General features: G+C 41.1%; 2 protein-coding genes across 2 annotated transcripts; one reads left to right on the top strand and one right to left on the bottom strand.

The window, feature by feature from the left end:
- Positions 1 to 6517: 6517 nt before the first annotated feature.
- zdhhc8a (zDHHC palmitoyltransferase 8a) lies at positions 6518 to 17644 on the bottom strand. Its single transcript, XM_078271401.1, has 10 exons — positions 17326 to 17644; positions 11338 to 11459; positions 11064 to 11221; positions 10406 to 10578; positions 10177 to 10279; positions 9191 to 9282; positions 8973 to 9102; positions 8737 to 8851; positions 8279 to 8391; positions 6518 to 8167 (listed from the first exon to the last, which is right to left on the bottom strand). The coding sequence occupies exons 1-10, from the start codon at positions 17427 to 17429 to the stop codon at positions 6890 to 6892; spliced, it is 2388 nt and encodes a 795-aa protein (XP_078127527.1). The 5' UTR covers positions 17430 to 17644; the 3' UTR covers positions 6518 to 6889.
- A 1128-nt stretch (positions 17645 to 18772) lies between these two features.
- Positions 18773 to 19897, top strand: ora5 (olfactory receptor class A related 5). The gene has a single exon (XM_078271948.1). It carries the CDS (start codon positions 18773 to 18775, stop codon positions 19895 to 19897), a length of 1125 nt encoding a protein of 374 aa, XP_078128074.1.
- The last annotated feature ends 451 nt before the right edge of the window (positions 19898 to 20348 follow it).

The raw sequence follows: 20348 nt of genomic DNA, 5'->3' as shown, positions 1-20348 counted from the left end.
CCTTGGTGAGCTATAGGAACAGCAGTAGCAGTCAGGATCACCCATAGAATAGAACTACTTCTCCTAATGCAGCACTACAATACATCCTTTCACGGTGATTTGATGAATAATGTAAATATCATAAAATGTGCCTCTAAGCAATAAACAAACCAGGGTGCTATTAATCCAACTTCTCTTTGTCAAGTTTGACTGCAGCAAGTGCTTAATCACACCAACAGAGAGCCCAGGGAGGAAATGAAATGCATCAGTGGCACTGCAGCTGAAAATGACAATCAGCCAGTTCAGCGATGCCTCTGATGATCAGGCATATCAATGAGCTGAGAGAAAGAGAGAGAGAGAGAGAGAGAGAGAGAGAGAGAGAGAGAGAGAGAGAGAGAGGCACAAATGTAGGTCAGTCTGCAGCATCTCTAGAAGTATCTTAAAAGATTTAGGGGACTGGGAGATTGATCAGAATTTAATTACTCAAGAGGTTATGAGTCCATATTCCTCAGATGAAGCCTCACATTATTGTTTGCTCATTTTGTATTGTATTTATCATATTATGCATTTAGATACAAGAAGAACCATGGAAACGCAGACAAATCTGTGATCCAGAGGAAAAACTGAATATGATTTAACAATTGAACAGTTATCAATGATTATTATGTTGTTTTTATTAGTCTTGGTTAAGAATAAACGTAAAGGTTACGTTTTATAACAAATTTCCTTCTATGTAATGTTATAAGTGGGTTAAAGGGTCAGTTCACACAAATACAAGCCATACATAGCTGTACCTCCAGTGGTACAGCTATGCTGATAGTTTTGGTTTTACTTGCCTAGGTTTTGAGATATCTGTCTTGGAAATATTTCACAGGGTAATTTCACATTTTTTCAAGTTGTCTTGAGGAAGAGTTATGGGTCGCTGTAATTATTCCTCTTGTCCAGACTGGCTGTACTTCATGAGTTTCCAATGTAAGAGATGGAGGACAAAATCAACAGTCCAAGTGGGTATTTTATTTATTTTTAATATGAAATTCATACTTACTTTGTCTTAAGTTAAGACACCCACTTGATTTGTCTAACTCAGACATATAAAACCTCATATATGCTTTTGATTCCACAAAACACTGTCTGCCCATGACTTGTAAGCTGTAGCCAATTTTGTTTACTTTATCTCTTGTTCAGTACAGGGGCTCAGCCTGCCATATATGTACTTTTTACTGCAAAAAAAGAAATGACTAACTGTGATTTCAGTTGGACTTTAAGGAATGTCTAATGTTTACAATGCAAAACTACCAAATGCATTGTGGTACATAGATTATAGATAGTAGATATAAATTGCTATAGCATCATCAGCAGCGAGACAAATATAGAGGCAACCAGTCTCTTCTAAGACGAATTTGTTATGGAGACAAATTGTAAAAATAGCATGATGTAAGACAGAGGGCTTCTTAGACACCACATTCTGCCCAGAATACTTTTGATAACTCCTCTGTAAGTCAACGACTTGCAATCCCTCTGTGCACAGCAGCCTTGTCATTACCGGCATTACCATTTTACCCCCGGCTACAGAAACTGGGATGGGTGAGATAGGGAGGAAGGGGGGAAGCATAACAACAAGAAAACAACAGGGAAGAGAGAAATGAAGAAAAATATCAGAACATCCAAATGTCTATCCTGACAGAGTAATTTCTACAATATTGGCTTTGTTTTAGCAAACTAGAAAAAGTCAACCGGTGGCCAAAAATGTGGATGTGAACACTGAATCGTAAACGGTTTGATTGTGATGGATTTGAAATAGGAGAGTAATTTCAACATTTCAGCATCATTACCTCCCTGAAACAAACAACAACATACAACATTACAAGATAACAATATAGACTACAGGACAAACAATATAACAGATATATGTTTTCGGAAATGGATTTGCAAACTGTGAAGTACAGCAAGATTGAACTGTGTTCCTTTGTCTCATAATGGGATTGTGATGTGCTTCTTTCTGTTTATGGTGTACATTTTGACCATAAGGAAACTCATTAGTACTTTCTGAAGTTAACCTTAGAGAAACTGAGTGGGAGCCATATCTGTAATGCTTTTTTGTGTAATTGATTTATTTGTTTTAGAACAGACATTGGAGATAGAAAAGTTGTCTGTCTTACTTTTGTTTAAAAGTTGTATGTGTGGCTGTAAAGTTGTTTTTATCTTTACAGCCACACATTCGTCAAACCTCACTGGGCTGGCTTACTTAATCATTGTGCAAATACACCTGTATGCTAGCCTAGAAATCTAGACGCACCCTAGTGGCAGCAAACTTATTTTGCAGCCAGGGGGGTCTATGTAAGGTGGCCGACAGGGGCAAACGCCCTGCAACTTAAGAAAACACATGCAAATAGACAAAACACAAGCAAATTAAGAAAACAACTTCATTAATTTGACAACACATGCGCAGCATTCAGCAAACGTGCTGCAATTGCACACAGCACAACCAAATACATAAACGCACTGCATATACAAAACGATGCAAAAAGAAAAGCACACAAACCCCGTAAAAAGAAGCGATGCAAAAAGAAAAACAACTTCATTAATTTGACAACACATGCGCAGCATTCAGCAAACGTGCTGATACACACAACCAAATACATAAACGTGCTGCAAATACACACAACACAACCAAATACATAAACGCGCTGCAAATAAAAAACGATGCAAAAAGAAAAGCACACAAACCCAGAAAACAAATGCAACAAAATAAACACTGCATCCAGATTACACAACGGAAGTTGTCTTTTCAAAATAAAAGCTCCTGTCCTATGTCTTTGTACTTTGGTGTTTTGGATGTTTGTGAACTAACAAAACACTTACCCCAAGTGAAGGAGTTCAAGTACCTTGGGGTCTTGTTCGCGAGTGAGGGGACAATGGAGCGGGAGATTGGTCGGAGAATCGGCACAGCAGGTGCGGTATTACATTCAATTTATCGCACCGTTGTGACGAAAAGAGAGCTGAGCCAGAAGGCAAAGCTCTCAATCTACCGGTCAGTTTTTGTTCCTACCCTCACCTATGGTCATGAAGGCTGGGTCATGACCGAAAGAACAAGATCCAGGGTACAAGCGGCCGAAATGGGTTTCCTCAGGAGGGTAGCTGGCGTCTCCCTTAGAGATAGGGTGAGAAGCTCAGTTATCCGTGAGGAGCTCGGAGTAGAGCCGCTGCTCCTTTGCGTCGAAAGGAGCCAGTTGAGGTGGTTCGGGCATCTGGTAAGGATGCCCCCTGGACGCCTCCCTAGGGAGGTGTTCCAGGCACGTCCAGCTGGGAGGAGGCCTCGGGGGAGACCCAGGACTAGGTGGAGGGATTATATCTCTAACCTGGCCTGGGAACGCCTCGGGATCCCCCAGTCGGAGCTGGTTAATGTGGCCCGGGAAAGGGAAGTTTGGGGTCCCCTGCTGGAGCTGCTACCCCCGCGACCCGACCCCGGATAAGCGGATGAAGATGGATGGATGGATGGATGAACTAAACAGTACGGCAATTACGCTAATGAATACAATAACTTTTTCAGCAGATGTCTTACTTACAACACGATGGAGTTAGCAAAGCAGTTTTGTGTTTATATGTGAGAACGGGATTTATTCAGTTTGATAAATCCCACGGTAAATTGGCTGGTTTACTAAACAGGGAGGGACTATAAAGACTATAAAGTCTGTTTTTTGTATTTCAAGAGCGAAATGCTCCACAATATGAATACAGATTGATCACTTATTTTGTTGGTAACTGTTATTGTATAATCACAATATTACACTTGAGGAGGCCTATACTTCAGTAATGCGCCTTTCAAACCTCGAAATTAAACCATCTCATGTAATATGGCTTAAACAAACGTCAACATTAAACGCTGATGCAGTTTTAAATGTTTTATCACCACGAGTTTACATACGTCTGTGCTGATTGAGTATCACCTGTGACCTGAGTCGAGACACACCCACCAAACAAGAGAAAACATATCTCAACCATAGACTTAATATTTACAGTCTATGATCTCAAAGCAGTTTCACAACGGCGCTCTCTCTCTCTCTCTCTCTCTCTCTCTCTCTCTCTCTCTCTCTCTCTCTCTCTCTCTCTCTCTCTCTCTCTCTCTCTCTCCCCTCCCTCTCTCCCCCGTGGGGTCAAAAATCAAGCTGTACCATTTAGCGCTCCCATTTCGGGGTTTGTGTGCTTTTCTTTTTGCATGTGTTTTGTATTTGCAGTGCGTTTATGTATTTGATTGTGCTGTGTGCATTTGCAGTGCGTTTGCTGAATGCTGCGCATGTGTTGTCAAATTAATGAAGATGTTTTCTTAATTTGCTTGTGTTTTGTTTATTTGCATGTGTTTTCTTAAGTTGCAGGGCGTTTGCCCCTGTCGGCCACTGTATCTAGGTACTCTCTGTTGGCTTGCGAGCTGGAAAAACCAAACTCTGGTCAGGCCAATCACATCGTGTATAGAGTCGGTAGGTGGGCTTATGGCTGCGCTGCTGGGAACATCGGTCTTCTGGAAGACTTGGAGTTATGCTTTTCTTTGAGAAAAGAACAAAGAACGGCACTGAAATCATTCTTAAAAAAGGAAGATGTGTTCGGAGTTTTGCCGACTGGATACGGCAAAAGTTTAATCTATCAACTAGCCCTGCTACCTTCTTCGTTGCTCTGCTTGGTTGTAGCACTATCCTATTGCGTGCAGAGAGAATTTGATAGACAACCGTTTATCCCGCCCCTCAGATTGAGCTCTGTCAATGGTGAGTTCCCAGACCCAACATCTTGATGTGGGTCTGGCTTGTCAGGCTACCTGTATGCACTAAAACCCTAAATCAGCGTTTTAAGATGTAAGATGACATTGGAGATCAGGTGCCTCATGGGGCTTTTTTGTCTTCTTCTTAATAATGACGTGCGTTGCAAACTGCTGTAGCTTAGACAATGATTGCAGTGGTTTGTGGTCAATGCTGCATACATTTTCCTGTAAAAAGAAAACAATAGATTAGAAATAAAACAAAACTTTAAAAAATCTGTTGCGCTCTGACTCACAGATATTTAAGAGGACGTCAATGACTCATGTAAATTGCAAGCTTGTTCACATCCCTCTTAGGTGGTAATGATGCTTTGGAGGCCCTGTTTTTGTCTTCATCTCTCTCCTGTGAATTGAGGAGAGAAGTGAAGTGAAAGACAACTGCTCCGATGAGTCCTGAACAATGTTGTTTACACTTTACTTGTTGCTCTCTGGCAGTCGCACTCTAAGTGAGAGGCTTTTTTTATTCATGCTCTACATCTTTCATTGTTGTCAGGTCTTTAACTAAGCCATGTACGAGTGAGTTGTTTTTACATCACACTGAATTTACCGGTCTAGTGGGATATCTGCCAGTTATAAAGCTGAGTTATAAATTACTTCCTGTTTAAATCCGTCAATCCTTTCCTGTTGTCAAATCTGCACTTCTCAACTGCTATAAGGTCAAGTCCAGCAATAACTCACATGAAAAGCTTCAACCTCAAAAGTGTCAAGCCTTGTCATTTATTGCCTAAACAAAAAATGTGTGATTGTCTATTACGGCTAAAGGTAACGAAAGTTCCTGTTATTAGAAATATTTCTGTCGCAAAGACCCTGAATGACTCACGAGTCCTGAGACTGAAGGCCAGCCAGAAGAGCAGACGTTCGAAGCTGTCTGAAAAAGACAAATGCAAAATGTGTCACTGGATTCCTCATCTGACCCCACTGAAACATGGAAAACAACTTTACACAGATGCTTTTTTGCCTAATGAAGTTTTTATATTATTCTTGATTTTTCTTTATTTTATTGTGAACTACCTGTAGTGATAATAAACTGCTGTGTGAAATGGACCTTTTGGAATACAGGGCACACTATAAAGCCTCCCCTGGTCTTTTCTATTACTTGTAGGCCTTGAGATCAACAACATGCTGTTTTCTGGCATTTTACACACAATAGCATCATCTACTGGATCTGTCTGCTTAACCAACATCACACCACCTTCTGAAACGGTTCACTAGAGGGTGCCATACACAAATTCAATGCAGAAACTGGCATTGCAGAGTGAATAATTCTACCACAGTGTTATATTTCATTAAACTCCCCATTATGTGTCATCATTTCATTTCTTTCAGCAGTACTTTCATCACTGCTATACAAATGTATGCATCGTAGCAGTTTTAAATGGAAATGACTATAAGTGCATTGTGGCTCTATCTCCATGAAGTGTGCCATCTGTTGAGTTATGAGCTTAAATTATGTTGTGATTTGGAAAAAGAAAATTTAGCACATGTATAATATGTTTAAAGCAAGATTGATAACCAACAGTAAAATGCATTTTTCCTTTTGCTGCTTAGAGCGGCAGGTGCTTTAAATGTGTAAAGCCTCATTCACACAATCATTTCATTCTATTGAAGCATTGTGCGGGTGCCTTCATTGGCAGCCATTCACATGAAAAAAAAGCATAAGAAAATCAGAAATGAAAATTACAAAATAAGTTTATTCATATAAACAACTACAAAATTCTATTAAAATGGGTACGTTGTAGCGGGAGACATATTGATATGATATGGTATTACATCATTTCACAAAAGCAATATCAAAACACATACAAACAAATAATAAGTAAATCTGTATTCTTCACATAGCTCTTCTGCTTTGACTAAGTTTATAGAGCTCGCTCTGTTTGTAAGAGGAGGCACCACTTTCCTGAGATTCACAGTTTTTTGGATTTGGTCAAACTTGCATGACACTATTTCTAAGTTTATCCTTCACTGTGTATTGTCACACACCCTCCCACACAGAAACGTCCCATATGGCCTCTTATTTAAGTATTTTGGAGCTGTGAAGACTGAGACTAACACTGCATAGATGATTCATTCACACCATCAGAAACATGGAGTAATTCTTATTTATTTCAGGGCTCCCAGTGTGACTGAGTCCTTCCCCTCGGAGGAATATGGGAGTGAGGATCGTTTTGCCGTGGCATAGGAGGCGTATGAAGGGGCGCAGGAGGTGGAGGTGGAGGGTAAACGGGGCAGAGTGGATGTAGAAGAAGGAAGTGGTTGAGTCTGTCTGTCAGGAGGGCAGTAACCCGGAGAGGAAGACCTGCCCTTGCTTTGCAGGCTGCTGCTGCTGCTGCTCTGCAGAGGAGAGCTGGACGTTTTCGGGCCTCGGGTCAGAGACGACGTGGAGGAGCTGGAGAGAGGTGAGGTCCTCATGCCATAACCAAGGATGCCTGTACTCATCAGAAACTCCCGGGAGCCGTAGGCTGGAGGAGTTGGTCCACGAGAGCCTGGAGGTCGGATGTTATCTGGTGGTAGACTCCTCCTGCTGGGGATGTCATAGATCCCCACATCTGGGCCATAGAGGGCCTGGGATCTGGCTTGGAGACGCAGCATCCTCTCCCTCTCCTCCATCTCTCGTCTCTCGTGGATAGATGCCATGATAGTTTTTGAAAAGTTGTCATAGCGTGCAGCGGCAGACTTCTGAGGTGTCAAACCCGGTGGAGTGAGATCGCGAAGGCTGTCTCGAAAACTTTGAGAGGTCATCTCTCGCATTGCAAGACCAGGAGGGGTGAGGTCTCGGGATGTTACATTTTGGGAAGCAAGGTCTCTCGGCATCAGCCCTTTAAAAGCCGGAGAAGGGTCTCTTTGAATGAAACCTTGAAAGGAAGGTGAGGGATCCCTTGAGGTGAGGCCCTGCAAAGAAGGTGAGGGGTCTCGAGGCTGAGGAGACATAAACACGGGACTGTATCCGTGAGAAGGGGGCCGCTGCAACACAGTCCCATCTGTGCCCAGAGCCATGAAGTGAGGGTGGTAGCCGGCTGGAGGAGCCCCTCTCTGAGCCAGGAATTGAGGGTCTGCAGGGTTAATAAGGTCATAGGAGAGGCTGCTGCTGTGGTTGGCCAGCAGGCTGGAAGAACTGATGATGCCCGGTGGTGAGGGGTTGCTTCCCAAACTGTCACCATGCATGGCAGGTAGCTGGGATTTGCTACTGTGGCGACTGCTGTGTTTGAGGGTGAGAGAGCGGGAGTGAAACGTGAGAGAGTTAAGCTCCACCGAGCTGGAGATGGTGTTGGTCTGGACAGGAAGGCCAGCCTGCTGACTGCCTCTCCCAGGGCTTTCTTTGGACTCAGAGCGGAGGTCAGGACCTTTGTGGTTCCCCTGCTGCTCTGATGTCTTCAGCAACTAAACAACAAAAACCAGACGGCAATGTCTGTCAGACAAGGGTCAAAACCAGGACTTGAATACTGAGAATCGCGCTCAAACAACATAAACTAATATTAGACTGAAAAGCACCTGCTCTGGAGGAATGGGTGACGATCCTCTGGATATGGCTTCCAGGACTGGCCTTAGCTGCGGCACAGTGGGAATGGATACAGGAATGATAGATTTGGTATGGTGTCCTATCTCTGGAAAAGAAAACACTTGTGTGATGAATTATAGAATACAGAATTCATACTGAATCCAGAGAAAGAGCTCAGCAATGATACGAAGGACAGTTTTAAAGTATGAGGCTGGCGACACTCTATATTTATGTTATTGTCAATAATTAAAAAATACTTGTTTTTAGGATTAATTCATTCGTTGGTTTTGGTATTTTCATGTGATTTGTCAACAATAAGAAAAATATAAAATCTCCCCAGATGTATCCTTAAATTGACTCTGCAGATAAATTGGATGTATCCTTAATGTTTCCTATCTTTGCCTCTATACAAGTCTGGTTATCACAGTATATATGTCTCATCCTACAGTACCATCCATAACAGTGAGTTGGCTTTTTAGCAGGCCGTGGTCTGGTTTTGGTGGCAGCATCGGTAGAGTTTTCAGTTGTTTGATGTCCGACAGCTCGACAGCTCCGGCTGAGGTCCGCTGGCAGGAGAAAGAAACACAGAGAAACATGACAGATCTTGACAATTGATGTCACAATCCTTCGATAATGTGTGACAGAATATTTAACTTTGAATTTGACATGTCATTTGTTCATGCATACTTTATTTTGGAGGTCCTGACTCTGTGTCCCGTTGTCCCTGACTTTCACTAGCCTCTGCCTGTCAATCTCTGGTCTCAGGAATGGAGGCTGAATGTGGATCACTGTTTTCTTACAGGGCCTCGCTGTGTAGCTGGTGCCAAATGACAAACAGGGTGTCAGCCAGTGAGTTAAAAGGCTTCCTGAGAAACTGAAGATTAAATAGAAGAAATGGCTCTTACTTTGGGGAGATGGGGCTGCAAACCAGATACTCCAGGTTGTTGCAACAACCTCGTGTGAAAGGATTAACTCCTCCTTGAAACTTCCCAGTTACCTGTTGGATCATAAAGAGATAAACATACACCTGTATATAGGAAGACATGTCTTTTAATTTGCATATTGAGCAGTTACTCACTAAATTGAAATTAAAGCTGGGTTTTTACTTCAGCTTCACACAGAAAGTCAGGAAAAAGCTGGTTGAATCTACCTTTTTGCCAGTTTTAGACTATGGAGATGTGTTTTACAGACACTCCACAAAGACCCTGTTGAAATCATTGGATTCTGTGTATCATTCAGCACTGAGATTTATAATGCATGCAAAGTACTCTACCCATCACTGTGTATTATATGAAATGGTTGGTTGGCCCTCACTCAACACAAGAAGGCTCAAACATTGGTTGACCTTTGTGTACAAATCAATAACTGGACACACTCCTTCATATTTAACTACACTTTTAGCACCTAGTAGATCTGAATACAATCTAAGATCAAGTAGATACATACTGTATGATGTTCCACAAACTAAAACAGAGTTTGGCAAAACTGCTTTTAGTTACAGTGCTCCAACTTCATGGAATGAGTTGTAAAATCAGCTAAAACTGCACAACTACTTTTTATTTCACATACTGAATTCAAGTCCTACCTAAATCAAATATATCAACATGTCTGCGCTTGTTTTTAAAATGTGATTTTAAATTTTAAAATTTTTATTTCTTATTTCTTATTCCTGTCCATCCCTGTCTGTCTGTTACTTGTTGTCTGTTAAAGTGTATCCTCTATGTGCTGCCTTCTTGGCCAGGGCTCACTTGTAAAAGAGATTGTAATGTCAATGTGATTCTTTTCCCTGGTAAAATAAAGGTAAAATAAAAAATAAAAAAATCATTATTGTACAGATGTAAACGTCATCAATATCTACTTTATTGATACTTTTCAATCAAATCAAACTGACTTGTTCATTGGTGGTGCGTCCTCTGGACACCAGGTACAAGTGGAATCCAGTGAGACCCAGGACCGGGATAAGAAACAGTCCTGATATACTGATCACTACCAAACTGTGTATGCTGTTAAGGAAAACTGCTTCATATTAGTCCCAGTTGACAAAGATTGTATACGTTTACACGGATAAATGCACAGATGGACGCACAGACCCATGCAGTATTATGTGTGTATAAGGATACGTGACAGTGCAGTGCAGCTTCCATAATTCGTCCATGTGATGCAGGACGTATATGAGACCAAAAGTGAAGACACCGATCATGTGAACTGTCAGTGACAACAGAAACAGGAAGAAGTAGCGGTAGTTTCGCCTCCCAATGCAGTTGTTCACCCAGGGACAGTGATGGTCAAAGTCCTAAAGGGAGATTGCGGTAAAAGAGAAATCAAAAAATTAAAGAGCCAGAAGAAAAACACACACATGACACACTGAGTAATAATCAGCAGAACTGAAAGTCCTGCATTGGTTAAAAACTTGTGGACTATCCACTAAATCTAAATACACTTTGTTTAATGCAGGCTGTCTGACCCTTTTTCAAATTGCATTTCTATTGAGACTACAAAGGATCTGAGAAAAGGATTAACCTGATTAATGAGATCTCTGTCCCTCCATCACAGTCATCATTGACTCTGCAGAAATCCCCTTTATTGACTTTCCCCACACACACTGCTACACTCACTCATAAGCGCTACTCACTTTTCTCCCCCAATCTGTCCTTTCATGCCCTTATCACTCATTTTCCCCATTTAAATTGTTTTGTTTCCTCCCCTGTATGTAGGTTTTCTTACTAAAACGGCCAATGCCATGTCTCTTCTCGGCTTTAAATATGTCCATGCACTAACCTCCACACAGTGATCACAGACGCTGCAGTGGGAGCAGCGTGGAGGTCTGTAGAAATGACACGAAGCACACCACTTCATCCGCACCTGGACACCCTTCACATCCACGTTCTTATACAGCGGAGCGCGGAACTCATCATCCTTGTCTTCGTCCTCGTTTGCTGGAAAACAATATTTGAAATTGGTTAAATAACAATTCACACAAATAAAACACTTCCACAAATAAAAAATTAAATAAAAAAAATACTGTAAGCATAACATCACTTTGATTACTAACCAATTGGGAGCACACCAGCATCCATAAAGGTTGCCATGGTGAAGTTGGCCAGCACAAAAAGGAAGAGGATGGCACAGCATGGTGGCACAGCAGGGCAGATGGTCACAGCCAGCCATGGGCATCTGAATACACAAACACAGGGGGGGAAGAAAAAACATCTCCTGTACTTTTCACTGAGTATTCATTCAAAACAGAACTCATGTTGTAAATCAAACGTTTTACTGTACAGCGTTTTTAAGCCTTGCAAGCATCCATCCCTTAGAGGTTGAGGTTAACAACAAAGATTTTAAGGGATAATCTTCATCCCATTCATTCTCATGGGAGCGGTGGATCCCAAAAGTAATTGTTTACAGCAAAAGATAAGCATGTATTAGTGTGTGTTCAACAGTGCGGACAACAAAGGATTAAATGACTGGGTCTCTCCTTGCAAAGAGGTTCTGCACCCTGCAGTTAAGGCATGCAACTAACTGTATCTGTGTTGCACAATTGAGCAAGTCTGGACTCTTAAAAAGGTTATACTCGACATTCAGAACATTACTTTGGCAGTAAATATTACATACATTAAACATACATTTGCTATGTAAAGATCTAGTGGAGTAATGGCGTCCTGAGCAGAGAATGAAGCCAGGTACTGGGGAATGCTAGAATTTTTTTCTAGAATTTAGAGTACAGCCCCTTTTTTTCAATATCGATTAATTATTTAGTCTATAAAATGTCAGACAATAATAAAAGACACGTGGAAGTTCCTTATTCCTATTGTGACATTGAAAATTGCTCATTTTATCCCACAAACTGTCCAAAAGCCAAATACATTCAACTTACAATGATATATAAAACAGACAAAAGATGCAAATCCTGACATTTGAGAACCTTGAACCAGCAAAAATCATCCAACTCTATCAGCGTAATTAAGTGATTCCATTGATTAGTCAGTTGATAGAAGATTATTTCCAAAGTAATTTTTCAAGCAAAAATGCCAAACATTTACCTCCTACAGCTTCTAAAATGTAAAGATTTTCTGATTTTCTCTGTTTTATAAGATTGTAAACGGAATATATTTTGGACGGGGGGGGGGGGGAAACGTCACCTTAGACTTTGGTAAACTATTGAGAGGCATTTGTTGTTGTTTGCACATTATCACTGCGCTGACCCATAATAAGCAGTCATATAGTCATAATAAAAACTGTCCAGTTAAGGAAACGTGCAAGAAGAGGAAAGAAAGAACATAAATTCAAATTTGTGGAATTGGTGTTAAATTAAATTTAGATGCTTCTAAACTGATAAAATAATGTCAAACTATTATATTTATCATAGTATTGAAAGTGTCCTGTCAGGGGTTTTAACCAGAATAACATTTTCTGCTCTTAGAGAACCATCACATATCTCTTCAACTGACTTTGTGTGTGTGTGTGTGTGTGTGTGTGTGTGTGTGTGTGTGTGTGTGTGTGTGTGTACATACTGAATTATATTGGAGTATGATTCTGTCTCTACTGTGTGAGATTAGAGGGAGGGGCAGTGTAATCAGGTTACAGTGGCAGAAACAGAGGAAAATATTCACTGGATTATATTAACAGTGTTTGATTGAACATCACATGTTTAACCTACATACATAAACTGTATGGGAATTTTCTTTTTGGATAATATTTTTTTTAGTATAGTATAATCCATGCATTTTCTTTCAGAAATGATTCCATGGGCAAGTTAACCGTGAACACATATGAGTGTTTAAACAAAAAGTCTAATCGAAAGTGAAAACACTGACAAAATTAAGTCTCATCCGCCTCAATTATGAACTTCATCCCAGCATAGCTCCAATCCCCAAACCCCCCGGCTAGTTCAGGGTGTGGGGGAGGGGTCCACCCCCTCGAGAGGAACGCCTGCTGATGCTATGCCAGCTGCAAACCCAGTAATCCCTGGATTAGGATCTCTGGATTACAGTCCAGTGCATTCCTCATATTACATACTAAAAACACAGATCGTGCAGTCACCATATCACACAGCATGCTACTATATACTATATACTATATACTGTATATCATGACATGAATCCATCGATTCACTACTGGTAGTGGAACTGGACCCCCTCTTACAACAGGTGCTGAGGAAAAACTGGAACTAGGACAAGGATTTCTTTGTAGACAAATTTAGCAAATTTGGCATAATGAAATTATGAGGACCTTAAGAGGCAGTAAATATGTGACAAAAAGATTAAGGAGCATAACATGACCCCCCCCCCCCCCTCCACCCTGTCTCTGCTATTCAAGATGTGTGTCAAAGTTCTTCTTACTAAACATGGTCATGTTTGACATGTGTTTAAACTGTCATAGCTGATCAGATACATTAATCTGTGTAACTCGAGCTGGTTACTTGCATCACTCTACTTATCATTCTACAAAAGATCTTGTTATTCCTCTTTCTCCTCTTCAGATAGATAGATAGATAGATAGATAGATAGAGTTTATCTGACTGATTTCTTGTTGATCAGATTACAGTGTGGACACCTCTGTATGCACGGCGAGCCTCCATTATCGTTCTGAGGCCATCTGGACTGTAGGAAGAAACAGTTCATTACAATGCAGTGTGGCAAAGACAAGCCCCACCTAATGAAACAGCCCTGACAGAGCTGTATTAAATCACACAGAACAGTAAGCTGCTCTTGCAATCTGCACACAGCCCTCATCCTCACAGTGGGTCAGTGGCACAGCAGACGCCATACAATAATGGTCAAGCAGAAAGTTCACTACTGCTGGCAGCCAGGGCTCCTTCTGTGAAATATTGTCACGGTTACATAAATGGCATCACAGCCATGTGATCTATCAGATTTCTAGACACCACATCAGTACAGAAAATTCCCACAGACTGTAGGCTACAATAAATCTCCTCACGGCGTGTGCTCACAGTGTCGTGGGTTCAAGTGTTCTCACGTGACTTGTTTCATCCACATTTCATCTAATGTTAGCCAATTTCAGACAGATAACACGGTTGGTGGGTGTAGTCTGGTAGAAAGAAAATAGTTCCTACAAGAAAATGCTCACAACCAGGTATGTGAATTAATCTTGATAAGCGGGACATCTTTTTTTGCTGTTGAGATTTTCAAATGTATTTTTGGCGCTTTGAGCACCACAAGCCGAGTGCCATCTAGTTCCATTATATTCAAGAGAAAGCAGACATCTCTACAGCCGATATCTCCAACACTTGGCGACTCACACCAAAACAATCTAGATTTATAATTAGCACTACAGGTAAGAGGACTTTTTATTTTTTTATTTTAGGGTGAACTGTCCCTTTAGGTGTTTCAACCTGAACTGCAACACCTGTACAATATTTCACATGCAAAGAATGATATTCTAACCTGTCTAAAGTGTTTCCAGCTGCAATTTTTACACTTTCCTCAGAAACTGTTGCCTTTGTCAGGGCAGAGTGAAACATAACTTAATTAACAAGGGACATTTTTTTAATCTTGTTTGCCGTCTTTGTTAGGCGTAGGCAACCAGCCTGAGTTTAACAATGCACAAAACCTTAAGAACTAGCCCAAACAAAGGTTCATGGTCAGAGGAACAAAAGCAGGAAACCGGTAACTAATGAATTTTATCAGGCAAAGGAAAACAAAACAGCCTCCATAATTTCAAAGGTCGCAGCGTAAACAGAAATGGAAGCACGCACACTTGCACAACTAATGCACACACACTGATAATTGCATGAACGTTACCAGAGGAAAGGACTATGGTTTTATATGGCTGCAGGGTTTATGAATAAAATTGAGGGTAAGTGTTTCTCAATATAATAAGTGACAAAACGTAAGGACACAAGATCCGACTGGATGGCATTTACACCTTTTCCCATGATTCACAGTAACCAGGATAAAGGCCTAGGTGATGTTATGGCACATGACAAGTTGTGTCCCTTTGACTCATTGTTACTAAGGTGGGGCCTGAACAGAGCGTGGCACCTGTCCATCTCTGCTATTGGAGGAAAGAAGTCACTCCATGAGGGCAAACGAAGCTAGTAAAAACACTCACTGGTCAGTCAGACAGTGAGGTTTGAAACTTCTTTCCTTAAAGGTTGATATATAGTAGCCAGGGTGTGGAGAGACTCACTGTGGGTTCATTTTAAGCCATGAGCTCTATTCTACTGGGCTGTGCAATTAAAAAGATTTTTAGGTTATAAGGTCATTGCAGCTAAAAGGCAACTCTTGTCCCATAAGAAGCAGCAGATTCATCACTTGTTCGTTCAATCATTTGCAGTGTCCCGGTTTTGCCGGTTTAGCAATGCAGTCTCAATTAAGCACTCTCTTCTCAATCTATCACGTCAGCAGGCCATTGATTTTTTTTTTCGTACAGAGAATAAATAGGGGTTCATCCGGGTTTCTCAACTTTTTCTCTATACGTCCCAAATGGCTATTAGACCGCTGTGAATTTGAATACAATGATAATGAATGAATGAATAATAATGAATACATTTCAAAGTCATTGAATTACATTTCAAAGTAATTTGTATAATAAAACTACAACATAATGAGGCAGATCAATACATCTGTACAAACAATCCCGAAGTAGAGGAAAGTGTTGGATAAGTACCGGTCACACGTTGTGTAATTTGTTTTGTATGTCTGAAGGTGCCAATAACAAAAAAAAAAGAAAAGTGTCGGATATATAGTACTTCTTACATGTTTGGAATAACCTTATTAACTAAAGACTAAACGCAATTTCACAACATTTTCTTCTTTTGAGGATCCCCAAGCAAACAAGGACGCATATTTTTTTGCTGATATCTATAACTGTCAGCAAAACATAATAGAGCAGCGTTCAAATTTCAGAATGAACATGTATTTCATAGTGAAAGTAGCTCCAAAAAGGGTACAGTTAATTTCTGCTGATAGCAAATTTAAAGATTCCAGATGTGTGGGGATCACATGGCATAGGCAAGATGATTCTAATCCCCATACTCCCAATCTGGTGTTAGATTCCAGCGGAAACTGTGCACTGCTGGAGAATATGGGAAAACTAGGGCAGATATGGCTATGGAGGTCAAGGGTCAGTTGACTGGCATTGAGCTGATGAGGTGAGAGCCTTCAATCAGTTAGTCACCAGTGGATATCAGAGAGGTTTTCATTTAGAAAGTAGGGTACTTTATTATCTGACACTGGTCGGCTTGTTTTGATATTTGTGGTTTTTGATGTACATAAGTAAAGCATTAGAATATACATCTGACTAACTAGTCCTCATTTAAATTGTATTCTGGGGTATTATGGGATATATTTCATTTTTTTCCTGCATGCCAGCGTTGGCTTGAGTGCAGTCTTTTCAGCCTCCCACTAGTTCCTCACAAATGGGTCGAAACTAGAAGGCTAAAATATTTCAACACTTTCACCAAATGTTGTATAACAACTTCAATTTTAAATCAGGTTGTCTGATCTTGACACGAACCACGCTGTTGTGGAGGTGTGTATTTGGTTTCCTACAGCTAAAATGTATGACACATGTGGGTCATAATGACACTTTGGTACACGGTGATTGTGGATGGCTTATCCCCTAAACTGTGCTTACTCAGAGTCCTCAGGGTGCACTGGGCAGGCACCCAGGCTAGCCCACACTGAGAGCCAACCAGGTCAGATGTTAGCCGCCCCTGGTGGCTCTGCCAGCAGGGTGAAGTCAGTAAAGAAGAAGTACATTTGTTATTTTAATACTTAGCAGCTTTTTAGAAATAGAAAATGAATTAAAATTCAAAAATGGGATTCATATTTTACTATATTCATCGTAGTGACAATAAAGAGAGGAAGAGAATGGCTAACATTTTTAACATTTTATACTAAAAATCCAACTCCACATGCAAAAATATAAACATATTTGAATGAAAGAATACCTGATGCATGGTGGATAAGGAGATATGGGTGTCTGGATGAATAGATGGATGGATGGATTTTCTTTGGACCAAACCATTAGTGCATGTCTTCAACTTTTCATTTACATCGCGCACGGTCGCACTTACGTGAAGACGAAGAACAGGGAGGTAGAGCCGAGCAGGAGGCATGCGGCCGTGCACACCGGGATGAAGGCGCTGGCTTTCAGTGAGTCGGCGCCGCTGGCGGGCATCCTGTCCTCTCCGCACTCATCAGGGTCTCATACTAACGAAAGCGACGGCAAACACACCTGTTTGTTTGTGTATCTTTTTTTCGGACGAAACCCTTCATCAACCTTAGAGCGCCGGAGAACTAAAATCATAGTCAAAAGGAGGAAAAATAAGAAGAAAAAACCTGAAAGCCAAACCCCGCAGCGGGACTGCTCACTGCCGCATCCCGTCCTGTCTGTCCGTCTGCCCCGGTATAGGCAACAGCGCACAGATGCCGCCTCTGGTTTATCTAAAGGTGGAGCTTTTACTCATAAATCACGTGGAGCACTCATAGACTCGATAAAATGGTGAGCACTACTACGCTCCACTGAGAGACCCCGCTGTGATCTGGAATATAAAAAATAGGATGACATTGCCCAGTGTTTTTTTCCTGGCACCCCATTGAACTTGTCAGCAGCATGCCCATTGTTTTATCAATGGTTAATAAATAATATTATAAGCCATTAATAAGACTAAATCTTGGATGCCATGTTGTGGAAACTCATTTTGGCTGGTGTTTTTCTTCCAGCATGACATTTTAGTATTATAATATAATTAACCAGAAATATCAATACCTAACTTAGACCTTATATATTTTAGGTAGCAATATTACAGTGTAGAAATACTTAGTTACAAGTAATGTATTCAAATTATTACTGAAGTAAACATACAAAAGTATTTGTAAATGTACTTACAATTAAATATTAATAAATATTAAATGTATTAAATATAAATGTACTTTCATCCTCTGCTCCTTAACCATTAATAATAGCCTTAGTTAGTTGCTACGTTTTTACTTTTATTAAAGAAAAAAGAAAGTAGTACCAAAAGTTCTGCTGGCATTAGACAGAAACTTCTTTAATGTAAAGGGGGAATGGCACAATATTCAGACTGCATCAGTGTTTGTTCATTTTAAAGATTAAATCACCAAGGTGTAAAATCAAGTACTGATGCATAGAGAAATAATGGGGGGCTGACTTTGTGCAGCTGTAAGATGATACGTTTACTTTTCACACAAAAGAATTGAGATGAAATTAAGATCTGCATGCAAGTAATCTGCTTGGTCTGTTTTGTCATATTTTGCAAAGAAGCCTAAACTGAACTGCACCAGAGCACAGGAATAACGACGGTGAAATGCTAAAATGGGCGGCATTCTCCTTTAAGATATAAACTCTACATTGTGATTGGCTCTGGCTTCTCCCCCTCCTTTATAAATGTCCAAAGACCAAAGCATCCCACATTACAAACTTGGGAAACTGTGAGACCAGTTGACTGTATAGTGAATATCAAGTGAAGTTGAAGTGGTGTCACATGATTTTGTGAAACAATGGATGCAGATCAATTGATTAAATCCATCATCAGAGCACTCATGTTTCTAGGAGGGATCCTGGGAAACAACTGGCTGGCTATATGCTCCCTGCATGGGCAGAACTCTGGCATCCGCACCAATGAGGTCCTTTTCGTCAACCTGGCCGTCTCCAACCTCATCACTAACTACTTGGTGGACCTTCCCGACACCATGGCAGATTTAGCTGGACGTTGGTTCCTAGGGGAAACCTTATGCGTCGTGTTTCGTTTTTGCTCAGACCTCTCTGAAACCAGCAGCATCTACACAACCCTCCTCATCTGTGCTTTCTGGCACCAGAAGCTTGTCGGCTCCCTGAAGCGTGGAGGTGCACCAGCGAAGCTGGACAGCCTGTGCTTGGTGGGCTGGCTGCTGGCTGGGAGCTGGACATTGGCCGTGGTCTTCAGCATCCCACACTTTTTCTTTGTCACAGTGGAGTCCACAAATGAGAGCCATGAACACTGTGACGATATCTTCCCTAATGGGATTGCCAGCAAAACCTTTGACATATTTTATCTAACCTTTGCTAATGCTCTCCCTGTTGCTGGAATTGTTTTTACCAGTGTCCAGATTGTCATCTGTCTGCTCCAAAACCTGCAACGTATACATGGTCATACCTCTGACCCTACCGAGGAGAAAGTTAAGGATGAAAGAAAGAGTATTGAAAACAGAAATGTCAGCACTGTTTCTTGTCCAGGCACCTCAAAAAATCCCAAAGTTTATGCAGCCCTAACCCACATTTATACAGACCTGCCTGCTTCTTCCTGTCCAAATGGAGGGCTGTGTCACAGCTCTCCCCTCAACAGGGTAACAAACACTAAGAGCAGAGTTGGACCTCCACCAAATCTTCCAAGGCCCAGCCAAACACCAGCTAAGCCTAGTCCGAGCTCGAACACTCAGGTAAGGGCAGCCAAGTGTGTACTGGCTGTAGCCAGCGTGTTCCTGTTCTGCTGGCTGACTCATCTGGTTGTGCGCATCACTAACACTATTCACACCTCGTCAATTGCAATGGAGGTGGCCAGCTATATTGGAGCCGCCTACACCTGCATCATCCCCTACATATTCCTGTTTGGAATGAAAAGGATTTCTTGCTCATGGAAAAGGTAGAAAGGTGTACATCACAGCCAGATCCAAATCTGCCAAAAGTGGCCTTTTTGATAAATAAAAGCATGCATTACTTGTACAAGAAACTGTAGAAGAGATGGGGATGAACACATGACTCAAGTGCAAAACTCATTGCCCATTATGAGCTTCTCTCTTACAATTCCAGGTTTTTCAGCGTTACTTTAGAGCTGAAATGATTGGTTGAGTAACGGATTAGTCCATCAACAGAAAATGAACCCTTAAACTATTTTTATAATCAATTATTCATTTAAGTAAAATAACAAACATTCCTTAGTTTTAGTGGTGAGATATCCTGCATTTCTTTGTTTTATGAGATGGTTAACAGAATTTTTTTGGGGGGATTTTGAACTGTTGGTCAGACATAATGGAAGAGGTAGAGGATAAAACACAATATTGCTGCTCACACTGCAGATTACACAAACAAAATGTGTTC

Source organism: Sander vitreus, chromosome 16, assembly GCF_031162955.1.
Source record: "Sander vitreus isolate 19-12246 chromosome 16, sanVit1, whole genome shotgun sequence".
NCBI lineage: Eukaryota > Metazoa > Chordata > Actinopteri > Perciformes > Percidae > Sander > Sander vitreus.
Note: the sequence above shows the minus strand (reverse complement) of the source record. Positions and strands in the feature narration are given on the sequence as shown.